This window comes from Arvicola amphibius, chromosome 4, assembly GCF_903992535.2.
Source record: "Arvicola amphibius chromosome 4, mArvAmp1.2, whole genome shotgun sequence".
NCBI lineage: Eukaryota > Metazoa > Chordata > Mammalia > Rodentia > Cricetidae > Arvicola > Arvicola amphibius.
The window spans coordinates 5,513,551-5,535,594 of record NC_052050.1 but is presented as its reverse complement, the minus strand read 5'-3'; the positions used below and the strand labels follow the sequence as shown (position 1 = coordinate 5,535,594).

The window sequence follows — 22,044 nt, the reverse complement described above, 5'->3', positions numbered from 1 at the left end:
AGTAACTGGCCTCTAACAAAATTTGGAAAGGAAGTGATTTATAGTAGATAAACCTCTACTGTCTGGACCAAGTGATCAAGACTGATCAGTGTGGGTCAGGAATACTGTGAACCTTCGAAGTGATGTAATAAGAAGGACATCACAGCATTCTTCAAAAGCTGCAACCCTGTAGGTGTGGTGGCGCACACCCTCAGGAGTCACCAGCACTCAGGAGGCAGAGGCAGGCGGATCTCTGTGAGTTCAAGACCAGCCTGGTCTACACAGTGAAACCACATCTTAAAAAAAAATAAAATTAAAAGTCTGTTAACTCAGACTTTCAAACAGTTTATAAGAAAACAGGATCTACCAGTGGAAGACGTATGTGGGGGACAAGTTATTTTACCTTACCAAGGCTCCATTTCCTTATGAATAAAACACATAGTAAGAAGTTACCTGATTATTTATGGGACTAAAGTGTGTCCCATAATCAAGATCCAATAAGAAGGGGCCAGTGAGATGGCTCAGTGGGCAAAGTCATCAGATGCCAAACCTGATGACCTGAGTTCAATCCCCAGGACCCACATAGAAAGAGAAAACTCCCAAAGGTAGCCCACTCACGTCTTCTTGCATGTGTAATGCATGTGTGTGCACACAAAACAAATTAATACATTTTATTTAAAAATTATAAAAAAAAAAACTCCAGGCGGTGGTGGTGCACAACTTTAATCCCAGTACTTGGAAGGCAGAGGCAGGTGAATTTCTGTGAGTCCGAGGCCAGCCTGGTCTACAAACTAAATTCTAGAACAGCCAGGACTATTACACAGATAAACCCTGTATTGAAAAAAAATATAAACAACCACTTATGTTTTCCCAATTGGAAGTAACTGGGAGTGAAGGGAAGTGTCTGCTAGTTAACGTAAGGTGAGGGCCGACAGCATCAGCTTGCAGCACAGCCGTTTGCGCTGCTGGTTTCACACAGGAACAATTGTGCTACAAAGTAAAAACCAATTCACAAATGTGTGTGTGTGTGTACCTCTCTCTCTCTCTCTCTCTCTCTCTCTCTCTCTCTCTCTCTCTCTCTCTCTCTCTCGCTCTCTCTCCTGAGACATGGTATCTCTGGGTAGCCTTGGCTGTCCTGGAGCTTGTTCTGTAGACCAGGCTGCCCTGGAACTCATAGAGATCCCCCTGCCTCTGGGGTTAAAGGTGTGTGCCACTGCTGCCTGGCTCACAAAAGTATTTTTAGGGGCTGGAGAGATGGCTCAGCAGTTAAGAGTCCTTGCTGCTCTTGCAGAGAACCAGGGTTCAGCTCTCACCACCAGCATGGTGGCTCACATCTGCCTGTTAACTCCAGTCCCAGGGAATCTGCACCCTCTTCAGGATTCAATGGACTCTTGAACACAGGTGGTACATTAAACTCACACAGGCGAGCACATGTACACAAGAACAAATTAAAATTAATTAATTTTAAAAGTATAGTAAGTAGAACACATGGCTTAATACAGTTAATTCATGCATTAGGTCCCTCCCTAAGGAGAAGAGCACAGGACTAATTTCTGTATAACCAGAGCTCCTGTTTCACTAACTCATGGACAGGCAGGCCTGAGCTAGAGAATGAAATAAGTGAGCCCCTTGGGGATGCTGCTTACATGTTACCTGTTAGACTTTTGGCCCAGAAGCCTTAGCTTTTAGAGACTTTAGCAGAACTGTTTCATCAAAATAGAAAAATTGCTAGGTATGGTGGTACATGTGATCCCAGCATTCAGAAGGGAGAGGCAGAGGGATCACAAGTTCAAGGCCTGAGTGGCACTCAAAAAAGAAAAAAAAAGGCAGGAAAGTTAACCAAAATTTTCTTTGAAATGTGACACCAATAAGTACAGTTTCCCGTAAGGGACCACACGGCAACAGGAAATGGGTGAGAGTGTACTGGGTTTCGGTATGTTTCAAAGACATTTCGAGGAAATTCCTGCACCCCAGATGCTCAGAGCTTGTCTGCAGGACACCACAGCAGGTTGCTGTCTCAGCAGCACTTCCAGTCAGAGGCTGATACCACACAGAGCCTTCCCCACACTCGACTTCCACCTTCCTATGTTCACCACTGTATGTGTGCACGTGTGTGTGTGCATGCGCGCAAGCTGCTGCTCGACATTGTCAGCTTTAGGGGAAGCCCACTTTGATCTCACTTCTGTACCACCTGTGTGATGACATCAGCACACACAGGAATGGATATTGGGAGAATGGACTACAGAGAGAAGATCTTCAGAAGAGCACAGCATGTGCCCCATGTGACTCACTAAACTGTGAATATTTGCCTCTCAGACTAAAGGGCACATGTACACAATGAACACTCATGAAATAACTAAAGTTTTAAAAAAGGTTACCAGGTAGTTTTGTTTTTTGTGACAAGGTCTTGCTATGCAGCCTGGCTGGCCTTGAACTCACTCCATAGACCACGTTGGTCTTGAGCTTGTAGCAATCCTCCCACCTCTGCCTCTTCAGTTCTGGGTGTGCCACAGTACTGGACCTGTGGAACAATATTTATTGACTTTATTTGGTATTTAATACTTCTTAAGCTAAATGATTTAATAACCTAAGTGTGATACTAGAAGCCAGAAGACTAGGACCTCGTCTCTCTGTTCTCTCGCTGACTTGATAGAGGACACTCCAGACAAGCCATTATAAATGTCCCTGAACATCAGTGTCCCCATCTGTAGAACAAAAGTTACAGTCCCTGTCTGTTCTACAGGCAGACCAAGATCAAAGTAAAACGCTTTAAAAGGCACCACAAAAACACAGGCAGTGGTGGAACAAGTCTTTAATCCCAGCACTCAGGAGGCAGAGGTAGGCAGATCTCTGTGAGTTCAAGGCCAGCCTGGTCTACAGAGACAACTAGGTCTACACAGGGAAACCCCATCTTAAAAAACAAACAAACAAAAAATAACAGGCTATCATAAGTGATAATAGTGATGACACAGAACACCTGTTTTGTTTTTTAATTTTTTTCTTTTATAATGCCATTCTGAAGGTGCCTGCACACATGTATGACATGGGATTTCCCTCTGTATGCTGTAATTACCATTGATAAATAAAGGAACTACTTTGGGCCTATAGCAGACCTATAGGGGAACAGAGCTAGGCGGGATGCGGGGGGGGGAGGGGGGAGAATAAGCTGAATGCTGGGAGAAAGAAGATGGAGTCAGAGAGAAGCCATGTAGCCCGCCGGAGACAGACGCTGGGAACTTTACCCTGTAAGCCACAGCCACGTGGTGATACACAGATTAATGGAGATGGGTTAAATTAAGATGTAAGAGCCAATGAGAAGCTAGAGCTAATGGGCCAAACAGTAATTTAATTAATATAGTTTCTGTGTGATTATTTTGGTTCTGGGAGGCTAGGATGAACAAGCAGCCTGCTGCTACACATGTGCAATTACTCATACACATACACACAATTTAAAATAACAAAAAATAAATCTTAAAAGAATATGCAAATGAAATATAAGCAATTAAACAAAATATAAACAATTAGCTCTTATCTATACATTCCAGAGCACCTGGCATAAATGCAGTTAGAAAACACTTTGCTACGACTCTGGAGAGATTGTAGGTTTCTCCATAATGTTGGGATTTAGCCTCTGGGGTTGAGAAGCAAATCTCCAACAGAGATATAAATTCCAACACTAGTGGGTGCCAAGCCTTGAATCCCAGCACTTGAGATGGGAGTCTGAGGCAGGCAAAGCTTTATGAGTCCAGGCTAGCCAGGACTACATGATAAGAGACTCTATTTCAGAAGAGAGAGAAAGAAAGACAGTGTCTTAGTTGGGGTTCCAATTACTGCTATAAAACCATGACCAAAAGCAGCTTGTGGAGGAAAAGGTTTATTTCATCTTACAACTGTCTGACCGAGGGAAGTCATGTGATGAGGACATTTTTTTCAATAGAAGTTCTGTTCCCCAGATAACTCCAGCTTGTGTCAAGTTGACAAGCAAACAAAAAATAAAACCAAGATTTCCAAACCCCCAACAACCTTGAGTCACCCTCCTCGCCTGTGCCCCAGGCACTGGCAACCAGGGACCTGTTTCCCATCTCATAGTTTGGCTCTCTGCAGATGACAAAACACATTCTTTCCAATGTTTAAATCAAACAGCCAAAGGCCGCATTTGCTAGGCACAGAGCTGCACATTAATCTGTGAGGGGTACATTAGGAGAAGCAGGAGGGCCAGTGTCTAAGAAAAGGCAGAGAATTCCCTACAGCCTGGGATGGCTCTGCAGGCCCCACTGAAAGCAGGGGACTTTCAGTGAGATGTGAAGCAGCTTAAAAAGACAAAAGCATCTTCACAGGCTCCTAAACAGATAGCCTGCTGTCTTCCATGGTGGCACACTTGACATGGTTTCATTTACTGCCCTTTTAGATGAACTTTGGCACTAACCCCCCACAAACGCGGTGTGCACTTGTAATCCTAGTCGTAGGGAGGTTAAGGCAGAGCAGCAGATGAAGGTAAGCCTGAGCTACAAGAGATTCTTTCTCCAAATAAACAAATAACTTGAAGAAAACATCAAACATCCATTACTGTAGCTAGCTAGAAGCTAATACAGATTACCCCCCCCCCCTTTTTTTTGGAACAGGTCTCTCTACATAGCCTTAGCTGTCCTAGAATAAACTATGGCCAGGCTGGCCTCAAACTCACGAAGATTCACCTGCCTCTGCCTCCCTCATCCTAGGGTTAAAGGCGTGCGCCATCACACCCAGCCTCAGATTAAATTTCTGCTACACCAAGAAGCCGAGTTTCTGTGGTGCACTCTTGCCTGTGAGATTTGGTGTGGTGCTTACACTGCCTTATTTTGTGGCCAGTGAACGTTGTCTCACCAAACTCTGCAAAAACCACCTGAGTGTTCTGCACAACTCCGGCTGACACAAACTGAAGCGCAGAAGCATGAGAATGTGAGAGAGGGACAGAGAAGCGACGGATGGAAGAACAAGCCCAGGGTAAGCTGCACATTACTTTCTATTAGTAACAGAAAATGACACCACAGCTATTACAAATTTTAAGCAAAATCTTTTATAAGGAAAATTCTTGTCCTGTGCTTTGGAAGCCTTAACTATACTGCTTATCCATTCCCCATCTAGCAATACACTACTTATGCATAGCTCACATTCTAGAGCAGATGTGTGGGGTTAACCCTCATTCTTGAAGTGTAGCTTGGAGAACTGGTGGAAAACGTGAAGTTAAGCAGTGCTGCTCAGCCCTGACCACACAGATCTGAAACCTGAAGAACTGAGCGTTAAGGAGGCCTTGTAGTCACCGGAGCAGCTCACACTCGCACGCGTGTGTGTTCCTGGAGGTGCTGAGAGGGCCATGCGGGGATTAAGGATGTCTAAGAAGAATCAACGCACAGGGGAGACTGGGAGAGGAAATGGTCACAGGTCTATACAAAGAGAAAAGACTAAATGAAAATGACAGGAACTAGTTGTAGTCTCAGGTTAACCCAGCCTGGACATGGTGTGTGAGACTGGAACCCTAGCACTGAGGAGGCTGAGGCAGGAGGAGCACTAAGCTCAAAACTCAACCAAGCTCAAATACCAAAACTGTCTCAGAACAAAATGTAACAGCAGTAGTTCCTACAGATGGGATTTTGGAGGTGAATTACCCACCTGACAGTGAAGTGGAGCCACTGTCGGGGCATAGGTGTGATAAATGGTCCCTGGAATTCTGTGAATTTTTCTGCAAGGTGAAGGGAGACAAGAGCCATGTGGCCCTTTAATACACTGGCTGGTTTAATGTCTCTCAGACAGCAAGTATAGGAGAGATGGTTACAGCAAAACCACAGAATTGATGGTGGTTATTAGAAGCTATCCATGCAAGCCATCCGTGGTGGTGCACACCTTTAAAGCCAGTACTTGGGAGGCAGAGACAGATGGATCTCTATGAGTTCAACGCCAGCCTGGTCTACAAAGTGAGTTCCTAGACAGCCAGGGCTACACAGAGAAACCCTGTCTCAAAAAACAAAACAAACAAACAAAAAACCCAGAAGACATCATGTATCAAAAAGAGAAAACGACAACCTCAGATATGGCAATCAACAATGTAAATCCAACTCTAACATCCAGAAAGCCTTCTCTGGCAACACTGAAACACAATCATCTCCTGCAGGCACAAAACAGAACAGCAGAATTTAGGCTGCACACCTGTAATCCCAGAACCTGGGAGCCTAAGGCAGGAGCCTAAGGAGCCTAAGGCCACCTTAAGCTATACAAGAAAATTCTGGCTCAAAACCAAAGCAAAGAGAGGCTGAGGAGTTAATTAGTAGAATGCCCACCTTACATACAAGACACAGCATAAAGTTATAGATATGGTGGTTCATACCCATGATCTCTGCTCTTGGGAGGTGGAAAAAGAGAGGATCAGGAGTTCAAATGAGTTGTAGGCTAGCCTGAGCTACAAGAGACAGACAGACAGACAGATGAGGAGTGCAGATGAAAGAGGAAAGGCTGCAGCGTTAAGCACTGTGATCTCTCGGTGAAGACAAGTCTGCTGTGTGAAGGAGATGGAGGTGTCTGGGTATATTTACTGGAAAATCCCAGATATCCAGATTCACTGGGCTTGTGAAGAGGGCTACTCCCTCTCCCTGAAAACGGAAGTACCTGTCCTTACCCTTCTCCCCTTTGCTTAATGACTACACAATAAGTGTAACATTTGATAAGACAATACTTGCCCTACAGACCGGCCCCCATTTGCCCTCCTGGCCACCCCATCATAGGCTCATATATCAGTAAGAGAGGAGGGATTTTTTTATGCCAGAGGTGTTGAGGGACCTGAATAATAATACATCCCCTGGCAGGCCTTGAAGAAATGGGAAATATGATAAGTCTTTGGAGGAAGTCTTCAAAAGTCTCTACACAGAACAGGCCATAAGTCAGGAAGACTCCCCAGCTGGCTGTATCTCCTGGGAGGGCCTAGAAGACACTCTTGTTGCTATAGTCTAAGTTCTGCCTCTCCTATGGCTCATCATCAGCATCAGCTCCTGTGCATCAAAGTGCTCTTCCCTCCTGCTGAGACCTGGGGTCATATTTGGGTAACTGGTCATATGTACTCAGTTTCACACTTCACTGCATGTCACCAGAGTTCTCTCAGAATGTATATTAATTGATCTCCAACGAAATACCTACTGTGAGGAGCAGATGAGATGGCTCACCTGCTATGAGCACTTATTCTTGCAGAGGACCTGAGTTCGGTTCCCAGCACTCACATAACGGCTTACATCTGTCTGTGGCTTCAGTGCCAGGTCATCCACCACTGCTTCTGCCCTCTGAGGGCACATATGAATGCAGCACATACACACACATGCAGGCAAAACACTCATGAATGTAAAATAAAATATCTTAAAAGTTGCCAGGTGGTGGTAGCACACACTTTTAATTCCAGTACTCAGGGGGCAGAGACAGGTGGACTTCGAGGCCAGGCTGGACTACAGAGTGAGTTCCATAACAGTCAGAGCTACACAGAGAAAACTTGAATCAAAAAGCCAAAAAAAAAAAAGAATGTTAAAAAAAGAAAAGAACAGAGAAGGCAGGAAGTGTAGCTCAGATGTAGAGAGCTTGCTTAGCATCCAATAGGACTGGATTTAATGCCCAGCAATGCAAATATAAAATGAAAAGTCAGAAACAATTTCTTCTCTTCTTTCTTCTTCTACTGAGTACAATATTTTTGGAATTTAAAGTGGTTTTGAGATTCCTGCAGTCAAGGATGCACTAGGTTTACAGCAAGCATGCACATGCCATGTTCCTTGTTCACCCCAGTCATTCATTCCTAGCTTCTTCCCTTTCCTCATAAATCCAGGTTCCACTGTGACCTCTTTCTATCATTTTAATTCAGAAAACTAAACCCTGAAGTCTACATGCTAGACAGATAAAACTACACTCACTCCCTGATGTTTCAAAGTATACAACATCCTATTTCACTGACCTTAGCCAACCCTGAACCTCCTGTGTGCCTGTGCCTGTTTTGTTTTTTGAAACAAAGTCTCATTCTGTAGCTCATGCTGGCCTCTAACTCACAGCAGTCTTCCTGCTCTGGGCTTCTGCATGTGCTAGGATTACAGGAGTGAGCTACCTTCAAAGTCCCAGTGACTGGGGGGAGGGGGGGTCATCTCTGGTTCAGGGTTCGCCAGTAAACAGACCCAGACCTCTCTAGTCTGGGGTTAGTGTGTCACCACATCTGGAAAACAACAGCACAAGCCCTAAAATAAATTACCTCCTGCCTCTCTGAGGCTTGGTGACTGACCTTAATCCATTCACAAAGCCCGTCAGTGCAAAGCACACTTGGTACAGTAGTCACAGCGCTTCAAACATGGCCCATTGTCTTTTCAGCTCTAAGCCGCATCCTGCAATCCAGTCCTTACAGACTACTCTGCTCTGGAAGCCTGAGTGCACTACGACTGCTCTGCTTCTTCCTCCAACGCCTTCCCCAGGTCTTCCTCCCTGGACATCCTGCTCAAGCCCCTAGGTGGTGCCTTTCTCAGATGCCCTTGCTCTAGAACACTGGGTCCACTCTCTGTGCCAGGGCGCTCGTCTCCTCTCCACAGCACTTACTCAGCACATCCTGGCCAGAGGAGAGTCTGCTTACTCAGCCCTGCTTTCTACAGGAATAGCAAATGGCTGACAGAAAAGTCCTCTCTCCCTGTCTCCCACAAACGTTGTTTGTGAAAAATCCTATTTCACAAATTCATATACCTAATTAAGTTCCTTTAAACACCTTGGTCTGAGATGTGCACTGAAGTAAATCCAATAGTTTTAGCTCCCTAGTAAACTGAGGCAGGAATCACTTGAGTTCAAAAGTAAAAGGCCAGCCCAGGCAACACAGCAAGACCACATGTACATGTCTGATGACCTGAATCTGATCCCTGGGACCCACAGTGCAAGGAGAGAACCAACTCCTGAAAATTATCCTCTGACTGTCATATGTGTGCATGACATGCAGGCAGAAAAGATTTAAAGACACGGGTGGGGGAACCCTTGTCTCTAGCTGGGCACGCTGGCACACTTGTAAACTTTGTTTCTAGCTGGGCACACTGGCACACTTGTAAACCTTGTCTCTAGCTGGGTACGTTGGCACAGCTGAGCACGCTGGCACACTCGTAAAACCAGCACTTGAAAGGTAGGGGCAAGGATGTGTTACACAGCAAGTTTGAAGACAGCCTGGGTTATAAGAGACTATCTTATAATAATAATAATAATAATAATAACAACAATAACAACAACAATAACAACAACAACCTTGTTCTTGTTCAGGAGGTGTAGCTCAGTGGTAGACTATTTGCTTGGCAATGGCTTGACCCTGGATTCCAGCTCCAGCACTATAAAACTAGGGAAAATGATGCATTCACCTGCACACATGCTAATAAAAACATACAATTTGTGGATGGTGCATTTGGCACAGCTTTTGGGCACATCTCTAGAAGAAAGGGAAGCAAAACACACATACATTTCTTAGCTCTTACTGCCCTTGCTGCAGAACGCATGAGGAGGAAGTTACAAACGAACTCCACTTCAGAGCACACAACATGACATGAACTATCAGAGCTGGACTAAATGCAGCAGCTCTGCCACAAACAGGAGGAATATCGTGTGGACTCCTGGCTACAAACAGCACAGAGAAGGAAGGCGCTGCAGAGAGCAATAACCCCGACTGACTAACTTAGAGCTTTAACAGTTTCCCTCAGCAAAGAAAATCTAAATAAGGGAACAAAGGTGCAGCTCCTGCTCGGCCTGCGTTTTCCAAGGCAGGGACAGTCTTTACTGATTCTCCCCTGTGGTTCCCAGAGACCTTCAGACCCCTGGGTATCACTTAATATGGCACTGAAGAGGCTGGGAATACGGGTGTACACTAGTAACCCCACCTCTTTAAAGATAAAGCAGGAGTATCTTGAGTTTGAGGTCAGCCTGCGCTACACGGGAAGACCCTGCCAAAACCAAACAAACAAACAAAAATTCCAACCAGTACCTCAACCAATTATATATGTGCTAAGGGTGCAGATCAGTGCTTCATGTGCATGAGGCCATGTGTTTAATATGAGCACTGTAAAGATAAGCCAGTAACAAAGTAAAATACAGTGGACGGTCCATCCACCCACAATGAGTAGCAGCTGGAGAGGTACCTGGCTGAAATGCTGCAAAGTTAGCCATCACTATTCCAGGCTGCTTTTCATCCAGCAGCCCCAAGGCATCTGCCAAGCATTACAGTCCTCTAAAGTCAGAATCAGTCCCACTTTATGAGAGAGCAATCTGGGACCTACCAAGGTCATAGGGTTTCATGGCAAGATTAAATAAGACTTTAAATCTTGATTCCCACTCTCTTCAGCCATCTTTTTGTAGATACATCTGCTCATTCATTCAGATCTGACCCTGAAGAATTGATTAACATTTTGCCCTGATGAAGTATTCTAAGTGTTCCATCCCTGGCACTCCAGTAAGAGCCACAGCGAGCTCGGGCAGAGGGAAGGCTTTTCAGCTGCCCATTCGGAAACGACAGGAAACACATGTTAGATCCTACAAACTCCGGGAGCCAGGAGGTCTGTGGCATTTCTATTTCAACATGACGATTCATTTCAACACATTTCTCTGCACGCCCCGCCCTCCCCCCCCCCCCCCCCCCCCGCCGTCCTGGGAAAGAGGAGTGGTTCTTGCCCCTGCTGCTGGAGGGCTTTAAAAGGCTGTCCTCTGCTCTGTAACCTGACACTCACTAGCTGACACCCAGTCCTGTCACTTGAGAGTAGAAGTCATTTCTTCAGAACTAAAGCTCCGTGTCTACTCTCAGTTTCAGGATGTCCCCTAATCAAACATAAAGAGCATCCATGGCAAAGCCCAGAGGTCAGCTCAGCAGATGGAATTACATACCACATACTCGCTCTGGGAGGGAATGCTCCAGGAGGCGCTCCAGGAGGGCATGGCAATTCTTGATCCTTTTAGAGATCCACCAAACCCACAGATGCTCTTGGTGATCCAACCCACACAAAAAGATCATGGCCAGGACTCAGAGAGGACTGGGTAAACTGACCTTATGACAAAAACAGAAGAGAGCTAGGGCTCTGAAGTAGACAGTGGGATCAAATTCTGACGGCTCCCGAACAGGCTTGGCAGTCCTAATGAGTGCCTTTCTCATTAGGCTGAGGACAAAATGAGATAACACACATGTAGTACTCAGAACCACCAGCCTGACAAGGTAGAAAGGGTTCAATACATGTGGGTCATTATTATTAGCAAATGTCATGTAGGGAGAGAAAGAAAACACATGATGTATAGTATTTTTATTTTATTTTATTTCTCAGACAATGTCTCATACTGCAGCTCAGTCTGGCCTCACAACAATTCTCCTGACTCTGCATCCCAAGTGCTGGAGTTACAGGTGTGAGACATCACAGCTGGCCTGCTAGTTTTTTTGAAAGTGTCTCCATATGTAGCCCAGACTGGCCACAAACTTGACATCCTCCCACCTCAGCCTCTTACGTGCCAGCTTTCAGACATGGAACCCCACACCCAACTTAATATGATTAAAAACAAAATTTCTGTTCAGTATCAAACATACTTAATAATGACTGCTACAAAAACATACCAACAAGAACAACAATGTCAATAATACTCCCTGGCAGGGAGGGACCTCATACTTAAAGGTCAAGGCTGCTACCTAGTAATTCAGAAAGAGCTCAGTCATTCAGGGGCCTCCACGGAGGTGTAAACAAGGTGACTCACCTTTGGGAAAGTATGCCACCATGCATTAGCCTATATGAAAGGAGCTCTTGCTTATCTGTACGTCATCTTTTTTTAAAGATGTATTTATTTTTATGCACATTGGTGTAAGGGTATCAGATCCTCTGAAACGGAGTTACAGACAGTTGTGAGCTGTCATGTGGGTGCTGACAATTGAACCCTGGTCCTCTGGAAGAGCGGTCATTGCCCTTAATCACTGAGCCATCTCTCCAGCCCTGTAAGTCACCTTTATAGCCAGAGCGTGCACGTGCACGCGCACACACACACACATGTGCATATCTATCTAGGCCTGTCTGTGCTGTGTAAGAAATAACACACACACACACACACACACACACCTCACATTTGAGGAAAGAAAACAGAAAAAAAGGAAGATGATTCAGACACCAAGTCCATTTTCTAAATTGACTTGGTGAGTCAGGAAGTGTCCTCATCTGTTATAACCTGATTTGAAGCAGAAGTGTGTCTCTGTGTGTGTGTGTGTGTGTGTGTGTGTGTGTGTGTGTGTGCTGTTTCTTACATAGCACAGACAGGCCTAGATAGGCCTAGAATTTGCCATTCAGCCCACACTGGCCTTGAATTTGTGAAAATCTTCTAGAGACTGTAATGTCAGCTGTGCAGCAGACGCTTGGCTGCACCTTGATTTTAGTACTATGGAAGCAGTACCACAGAGTAGAAGAGGGGTCACCCAAGACAGAAAAGATGAAAACTATCGCTACCAACAACACAACCTTTTCAAATTAAAGCTTAAGCCAGGCAATGGTGGAGCAGAGGCAGGTGAAGCTCTGTGAGTTCAAGGCCAGCGTGGTCTACAGAGTGAGTTTCAGGACAGCCAAGACTGTTTCACAGAGAAACCCTGTCTCAAAAAAACTAAAAGTAAAGCTCAGAGAGAAGTCCATTACCAGGGCGCTCTTCTAAAAACATAATTTCTCCAAGCCACTCAGCAGCTCAAATTCTTTAGTCTTCCCCACAGCCTGAGGAATGAAACCTCCCAGGTAGCGTAGCCCACCCACCCTTCCACTGTCTTTGCCATAGGCCAGCTGTCTCCCTTACTTGTTTCAGGAAGAACAAGGGCGGTCACGTCAGCCTGTGTCTATAGCACATACCACACGGTACCTGGCACCTGGTGGCCACGCAGTAAATGTTTGTCAAGTCTACAAATACAGGAATGCCTTTAGACACACACTTGGCGCCTCACTCCAGGTGAGAACCCTTTTCCCACCCACCCAGTCAACAGTTCTCAAAGCCCCACCCCAGTCCCTCTGCACAGCAGCCTAGCAATCCATCACAGCACTCCCTCCGCTCTCAGCTCCTGCAGAACTCAGTGGCTCTGGAGCTTCCCTCCTCCTAACACTTCCTGTAAGTGTGTTATATCTGTCCCACTCGCATGGCAGCTTTGTGATGAGAGAATTTCAGAGGCAGCAAGAGGCAACGGAAAGAACTGATTTTAGGAAGGAAGACCTACTTATGAGATGGTGAGAAAAAGTTTATGTCAAACATCTGCAGAGGGCCCAGGACCAAGGACACAGTTCCTACACACTAGCTGCTACCATTGCTCGACTTTCAGAACCTTAGGTCTCTCGCTGATAAAAGGAGAGCGACAGGAAGTCCCAGGACAGGTAGATGTGGAAGCTTAGGCTTCCAAACCTGCATTCAGGAGGTCAAGGCAGAAAGATTGCCATGAGTGCCCTATTCCACATAAATAAGTTCACTATACCAAGTGAAACAATTTTTTTAAAAAAAAAAAAGGCTGGGTTTGGTAGTCCACTTTTAATCCCAGCACTCTGGAGGCAGAGGCAGGTGGACCTCAGTGAGTTTGAGACCAGCCTGGTCTACATAATGAATTCCAAGACAGTCAGCTACATAATAGAGACCCTGTCTCAAAAACCAATAAAATAAAATGGCCCTCTGAGGCCTGGAGATGTAGCACCTGTCCATCATCATGGCAGCATTCAGTAACACCGAGTCCTCTTTCTGCAAGGTCTTCAGGTGGAGAACAGCGTCTGGGCTTCCTTAGCACACAGAGACCACTCAAGAGCAACTTGACTTCTCTGTTTTTGTTTGTTTTGTTTTCTCAAGATTTATCTATGGGGCTGGAGAGATGGCTCAGTGGTTAAGAGCATTGCCTGCTCTTCCAAAGGTCCTGAGTTCAATTCCCAGCAACCACATGGTGGCTCACAACCGTCTGCAATGAGATCTGGTGCCCTCTTCTGGCCTTCAGGCATACACACAGACAGAATATTGTATACATAATAAATAAATAAATATTTAAAAAAAAAAAAAAAAGATTTATCTAAACAGCCGGGAGGTGGTGGCACACGCCTTTAATCCCAGCACTCGGGAGGCAGAGGCAGGCGGATCTCTGAGTTCGAGGCCAGCCTGGTCTACAAGAGCTAGTTCCAGGACAGGCTCTAGAAACCACAGGGAAACCCTGTCTCGAAAAACCAAAAAAAAAAAAAGAAAGATTTATCTATTTGTTTATCTATTTTTATGTGCATCAGTGTTTTGCCTGCATATAAATCTGTGGCAGTGTGTCAGGTTCCCCGGAACTGAAATTACAGACAGTTGTAAGCTGCCCTGTGACTGCTGGGAACTGAACCTGGGTCCTCTGGAAGATCAGCCATCTCTCCAGCCCCCACTGGCGGCTCTTCTGTAGGCTCCTGCTACTGAGCCAGTTGCAGTGGCCGTACCATAGCCCTTGTCGCTCAGGACTTCGAGAGAGGACAGCAGAAGGTTTGAGGAATAAGATGAGCAAATGGCTAAGAAAGGTGTATTCAGCCAGGTGTGTCCCAGCACTCAGGGAGGCAGAGGCAAGAGGCAGGTGGATCTCTGTGAGTTCCAGGACAGCCAAAGATACACAGAGAAACCCTGTCTTAAAAAACCAAGAAAAGGAGGAGGAGGAGGAGGGGGAGGGGAAGGGGGAAGGGGAAGGAGGAGGAGGAGGAAGAGGAAGAGGGGGAAGAAGAGGAGGAGGAGAAGAAGGAGGAGGAGGAGAAGGAGAAGGAGGAGGAGGAGGAGGAGGAGGAGGAGGAGAAGGAGAAGGAGAAGAAGAAGAAGAAGAAGAAGAAGAAGAAGAAGAAGAAGAAGAAGAAGAAAAGTATATTCTATTTTGTTTTCATTTTCTGTTTCGAGACAGGATCTCACTATTTCATAACTGTAATTTTGCTAATTACAATAAAGTAAATATCTGATACTGTGTGATCCTGTAAAAGGGTCCTTTGACCCCCAGGTTGAGAACCACTGATGTAGCCTAAGATGGCCTTTAGCGCACAGTAGCCCTCTCGCCTGAGCCTCCCAAGTGCACACTTGCGTGCAACTCAGAAACCAGGGGAGCTTCATTCCATCACTCAGCAAACACTGACCAAGGTTTATCGTTTTGTACCCGGCTTTCTGTTAGTCTAGAGCACAACAGTAAACACAGCCCTTGCTTTCTAAAAGAGGAAGGCAGATAATAAACAGAGGAGGTGACAAACAAATAGGAGCTGGGCGCTAAGTGCCATGAGGGAGGGCAAGCAAGGGCACCAGCCAGGGCTCTTTATGGCAAAGGATGGTTCCTCGGGAAAGCTCCAAGCTCGGAGACTAGGCCCCCACCAACCCACCCCGCCCCAGACTGCAACAACTTATCTTGGGCTTCCCCCAGCCTATTGGGCACACCTGGTTCCTCAAGCCCCCTGTTGCACCGACAAACTTGTTTGTCACAGGGCTGATGGAACTGGTCACTTGAGCGCAAGCGTCACAGTCAGTAAAAAGATTATACCCCTACCGCCACTGGCCTGTTTCCCAGGAAGTTCAGGTCGCTGTTCTCTCCAAACAGGTAACCTTCTGGATGTGTGGAATCAAACTTCTCTCCTCCCATGATGAAGTGGCTGGCGAAATAGCTGCCTGGAGGGTGACAAACAAAGAGAATCAGCCGAGCAGATGATGTCAGGCTGGACGGAGCAAAAAAAAAAAAAAAAAAAAAAAGCTGTCAGAAAAAAAAAAAAAAAGAGGCTAAGACTTCAAACAAGAATCAGATCATTTTCTCCTCCTAATTTCAGAGCATGGCACAAAAGCAGCAAAACCATATCAGACAACCCCAAACAACAGACAAAAGAGGTCACTACTGTTCTTGTAACAAGCTTGAATCCTCACCCTGATCTAAAAATACCATTAACCAAAAGGCAGGAAAGTCCATGATTGCCCACAGATGAACCTATTTGTATTCTGCTACTGGTAGTCTGGATGGGTGTATGCTATGTGTTGGGGGTATACACTGTGTAGGGGGGTATACACTGTGTGTTTGGGTGGGGTGTATACTGTGTGTATATAGATATACAATGTGTATATGGGGTGTACAATATGTGTGTGGGGTATACACTCTGTGTGTGTGTGTGTGTGTGTGTGTGTGTGTGTGTGTGTGTGTGTGAAATGCCAGAGATCAATATCACTGGGACCTGCAGCTCACCAACTAGACTAGCTGGCTGGCCAGTGAGTCCAGAGATTCACCTGTTTCCACCTTCCCACTGCTTAATCTACAAGCAGATCACGCTCAGTTTTTCACACGGGGTTCAAGAGACTGAACTAAAGGGTCTCATGCTTACATAGCAAGCACTTTACCTACTGAGCTAGCTCCCTAGCTGCTACTTGGTTTTGTTTTTGTTTGAGACAGGGTGTCACTCTGTGTAACCCATGCAGGCCTAGAACTGACTGTGTAGAGCAGGCTGCTCTGGAACGCAGATATCTGCCTGCACCTGCCTCCTAAGTGCCAGGGCTGAAAGCATGCACCACTACCATAGCCCGTTTGTTTTTTGAAACAGAGTTCCACTCCATGTAGTCCATGCAGGCCTAGCACTCATGATCTTCCTGATCAGCCTCCCAGGTGCTAGGATTACAGGTGTATACCACCAGGCTCAGTTGGTCCTGAGTATCCTACATCAACTTGAGGTGGTTCCTGTGCATCTGAGAATCTTAACTACCAGTATCAATCATATTTACACACACAAATCATCTTTGCCTGGATCTTTTAATCCACACACAGAAGTCTCAGCACCTGCCTGTCCGCACTTCCATACCTCCATAATCCTGCCAGTGAAGGCTCTTCACACTCACACTACACAAGGGAAGCAGCTAGGCATGAGGGCGTGTACCTGTGATCCTAGCACTTGAGAGACAAAGGCATGAGTTCAAGGCCAGTCTGAGCTACAAAGTGAGATCACCTCAACAGTAAATACACGAAGCTTAGGGACACTCGCAAGCAGCCAATGCAATGGTTCTCAACCTGTAGGTCATGACCGTCTCACATGGGTCATGGGTCACCTGAGACCATCAGAAAACACAGATATTTGCATTGCAAAATGTAACAGTAGCAAAATTACAGTTAGAAGTAGCAACGAAAATAATTTTATGGTTGAGGGGTTACCACAACACGAGGAACTGTTTTAGGTCACAGCATTAGCTGGGTTGAGAACCTCTGATCTAGTTGTGTGTTTTAACTTTGACAGGGACATAAATTCCTCTTACTCAAAACTTCTTGGGCTTTTTGTTTGTTTGTTTTGAGTTGTTTTTGAGATAGGGTCTCACGTAGCCTAGGACGGCTTCAAACTTGCTAAAGTAGCTGACGCAGGCCTTGAACTCTTGCCTCTGCTTCCCAAGTGCTAAGATTACAGGTATGTGGTGCCACACCCTGCACCCTCAAATTCCTCTAATCTGACTCGAAGGCAAACTATCCCCAGAGAGGATTCAAACCTTAGAAATCTTTGCCAATTCTCACATACACCCCACTCTCAAATTAACACAAAGAAATTAGGAAGCCACAAAGCCTTATGTGTAATACAGCTAGGAATACTCTAAACTCCCAGTCAACCGTGATTTTTGAGATTTTTCAGCAAGCTGAAAAACTGTGTTTTAGCATTTTTGGCTACAGAGAAGCCACAGGAAGAGGGAGAAGACATCTGTAACAGAAAACCGGAACTGGACATTCAGATTTTACTTTCTAAACATGGAGCTTTAGTCCAGAAAGGCCTATTAAACTCAACCATGTGGCTAAGACCACTCCCCAAAGCGTGAGGTAGTTCTCAAACTAACACTCAGGAAAACATGTGCACAGAGTGGCAGTACCCGAATCAAAGCAACCCTGAGCTGCATCTTGAAGGAGCCAGCTGAACCTAGAAACACAGTCTGGCTGCAGTGACCCAGCATGCAATGCGATGCAGCACGCACTGTGCCCCAGGACAGCACCACGCAGTGCGTCCCAGGACAGCACCACGCAGTGCGTCCCAGGACAGCATCACTATCCATTATTTATGACATGCACTTGCTGGCCCTATTTTCCAAGCGCATAATTGATAGAGGGGACGTGCCTGGTGGCCTTTAGTAGAAGACAGTCTTCTCAAATAAAATGAGCCATTACTGTTTCCTATACAGCAGAGACTGAATATTTCTTACACATCAGATGAAATTAGAAAAGAAGATTCTGGTTGGGTGTGGTGGTATGTGCCTATAGCTATATAGTCCAAGCTACATATTGAGATCCAGTCTGAAAAAAAAGCAAAACGAAAAAACCTAAAAGCTGAGATGTAGCTCAGCTACCTAACATCTTTGCAAGGCCTTGGGTTCCACCCTTAGCCCTGGGAAGACAAGACAAGCTATTCATTTGTTCGTTCATTTAATATGGAGAGTGCCTTGCCCCAAGAGGAATAGGGAACGTTAAGTGGTGGTGCGCACATCTTTAATCCCAGCATTTAGGAGGCAGAGACAGGCGAATTTCTGTGAGTTCCTGGCTAGCCTGGTCTACACAGTGAGTCCCAGGAGAGCCAGGGCTACACAGAGATACTCTGCTTCGAAAAAAGAAAGGAAGGAAGGAAGGAAGGAAGGGGAAGGGGAAAGAAAAGAAAAAAAAAAGAAAAAGAAAACAGAAAAAATAGCCCAAAAACAAAAGCAAGAAAAAGCCAGCTTGGTATCTAGAGTTGTACAGCATGCATTCAGTGTAGGTCCTGGCAGCAGTAAGGCAGGAATGTGGGGCAGGAGGTTATTGGGGATTGATTGTCTTATAAAGGTGGAGGCAGGCAGATCTCTGAGTTTGAGGCTGGCCTGATCTACAGAGTGAGTTCCAAGACAATCAGGGCTACACAGAGAAACCCTGTCTCAAAAAACAAGCCAACAAGAAAAATCTTTCTAAGTTAGTTTTGCTCTTCTTTTGGCTCCTTCCTGTGTGACATTTCTTTTGGTTTTGTTTTGTTTGTTTCTGAAACAGGACGTCATTGTGTACCCATGGTGGGTCTGAAGTAGCCCAGGCTGGCCTCAAACTCTCCATCCTCCCATCACCACTCTTAAGTGCTGGGGGGACAGGTGTATGCATTCATCCACACCCCACACCTGGACTACCTGCCAAATTTCACTTCTCGATACCAGTCTAGGAAGACGGCTTGCCGACCGACTAAGCTATCTGTCAGTCTCTTAATCTCTCAAAGACATTTCCAGTCTCCAGGCCATGATGAATGCTATTATCTACCCTGGGCTCAAGTAGCCCAGGACTCTGTAACCGGCTTTTAAAGTCTACCCTCAATGCCATTTGTGCCCTCTAATTCCGTCCTTTTAAAGATCAAGATCTTTATTTTATTCAGAAAGACTAATGGCTTTACTGAGAAGTAACACACCCAGTACGGAATTCATGCCTTGCACAACTCGGTCGTTTTGGTAACTATCACCACAAGTCCAGTTGAGAACCTTTTTCTGCCCTCCAAAGCATTCCAGTGTGCCTGGCACCATCCCACTGCCTCACCAGGCATGGTGGCCAACACCTTTGTCTTACTTGCTGTTCTACTGCTGTGTAGAGATACCATGGCAACTCTTACAAAAGAAAGCCTTTAATCGGGGCTTGCTCAGTTTCAGTGGGCTAGTCCATTATCATCATAGTGGGAAACAGCAGGTATGGTGCTGGGGCAGGAGCTGAGAGCTTTACCTGCTGATAGGAATCAAGGTAGCAAGCAGAGTGAGATACTGGGCCTGGCAAAGGCTTCTTAAACCTCACATTCCCGGTGACAGCCACACCCCTTCCAGCAAAGCCACACTTTCAAATCATTCCCAAACACTCCAACAACTGATTGACATAAGCTTTCAAGTATATGAGCCTGTGGGGTCCATTCTCATTCCTGCACGACAACTGCAATCCCAGCTCTGAGAGGCTGAGGGAGGAGCACTGCTCTAATTTCAAGGCTAGCTTTGGGCACACAGTTAAGTACCAGGTCATTCAGAACTGTCTAGCAAGGCCTTGTTTCAATAAACAAAAACTGCCTCTCGTGCTAGGATTAGAACTGTGTGCTGATATTTGGCAGTGGTTCATGGTTCACCAGGATGTTGTTTGTTTTGTTTGAGGCACAGTTTCACTCTGTAGCCCAGGCTGGTCTGAAATTCACAGAGATCCACCTGCCTCTGCCTACTGAGTGCTGGGGTTAGAGGTGTGCGCCACCACATCCAGCTAGTCCTTCTGTTCTTAAGGCCGCTCAAAACAAAGCTCAATAAACTTAATGTGGTCACACAGCTGGGAGGTGCCAGCGTTGGGATAAAATCTAGCTCTGTTTTAAGTGAAAGTTGTATTTTGCTGGCTTTATCACAAAATAAATAAATAAAACCAAAGCAAAAAAAAAAAAAAAAAAAAAAAGGAAGAGGGCAGTTCTTAAGCTGCTGCAGCCCCTGGTTCAACTGATTAATCCCTTTCATTCTCAAGCCATCGCCTCTGAAACCTGATCATCAACCATCCTTCTTTGTTATTTATTAAAACATCTGTTATGTGATTAGTCAATTGAACCAAGTGCTGTGGCAGCTAACAACTACCCTCTTCCAATTTTTTTTTGATTTGGTTTTATTTATTTGTTTTGCAATAAAGTCAACAAAACACAGGCTTCAGCTTAAGAGAGAGCTAGATTTTATCCCAATGCTGGCATTTACCAGCTGTGACCATATTAAATTTATTGAGCTTTGTTGTTGAGCTACATTACGTAAAAAGTTATTTTTAAATACAGTCCCATTTACTGGAATAATCAGGTATATAACTTGATTATTCCAAAAGTTAATAGCAAGATTAATATTTTCCACTTACAGGCAGGGTATCTGCTTATGATGCAACCTTAATGAGAAAAAATAAACAAAGAAAAGGTTTCTCAGCAAGAACTATTAGCATGAAGCAGTGGCTAAAACCTAAAATTATTTATATGTCTGCTGTGAGAGAATCCTTCCATACACTGTAATATGTATACTCTCATTGGCTGACAATAAAGCTGCTTTGGCCTATAGGAAGGCAAAATAATACTAGGTGGGAAAGTCAAACTGAAAATACAGGGAGAAAGAAGGGCAGAGTCTGGGGATGGGAGCCAGCTGCCGGTGAAGCAAGATGCTAGAGGACAGGTAAAGCCACAAATGATATGGCAAAATATAGATTAATAGAAATGGGTTCATTTAAGTTGTAAGAGCAAGTTAGTAATAAGCCTGAGCTATAGGCTGAGCATTCTGTAATTAATAGAATCTTCTGTGTGCTTATTTGGGATCAGGCGGTCGGGACAAAAGAAAAACTCCACCTGTTTACATATGTCTGTCCTATACAATATAAAATTTTCATGACTCAAGAAAGTTTGAAGGTTTGGGTTTAGAATTTCACCACAATAAGTAGAGCACGATTACTTGGGGTCTAAACATACCGGGACGTGTTTTGCTCTCTGGCATGTTACATAGTAATTATGTGTTGAAACATCTCTTGGTCTAAACTTTCTATCTAGTTTCAGATGCAGTGCGGTCTTCAGTCTGTTTCATTTCCCATTTTACTCTGGACGAGGAGTGTGTGTTGAACGTACTGTTCCTTCCACTAGATACTTAAAACAAAAGATTGTGGTTTGGTGTAGAAAACAAAATGAGACTAGAGGGTCTGATTTGCAATTTTTATTTGCCTCTGCCTGAAGGGAAACGTTCCCTGGGCTTTGTCAATGTGAGCATTTGTCATCTCAGGCACTGTCCCTCTTTTCCACAGTGCAGCACAGGAAAGGAAAAGCCAAACAGGTTCATGCCCTAAGGCTGTAAGCCCTGGGTACACACAAACCAACACAGCTAAGACCGTGTGCACGTACTTATGCAGCGCAGGGAAGTTTGCATCCATCTACACTGCTCCTCTCTCTCTGCTCCGACTGATTCTCAGCCACGGTCTGTCTTCTGTCACTGAGCTCTTCGGTCCACAGGGTCCACTCTGGTCACTGTGACATAGGCAAAGGTGCCTTAAGGCTTGAGGATGACACTGAGTTATATACCTTTTGTTGATGGAAATCTTCACGAATAATTCAT

General features: G+C 45.3%; 1 protein-coding gene across 2 annotated transcripts in view; it reads right to left on the bottom strand.

Annotated features, from left to right (window-relative positions):
• Rnf157 (ring finger protein 157) overlaps nt 1-22,044 on the bottom strand; it is a 71,620-nt gene that overhangs the window by 41,247 nt on the left and 8,329 nt on the right. For both annotated transcript variants that reach the window (XM_038326941.1, XM_038326942.1), the window contains exon 2: nt 15,503-15,621. In XM_038326941.1, the coding sequence (XP_038182869.1) occupies nt 15,503-15,621 (119 nt within the window). The remainder of the gene's footprint in view (nt 1-15,502; nt 15,622-22,044) is intronic.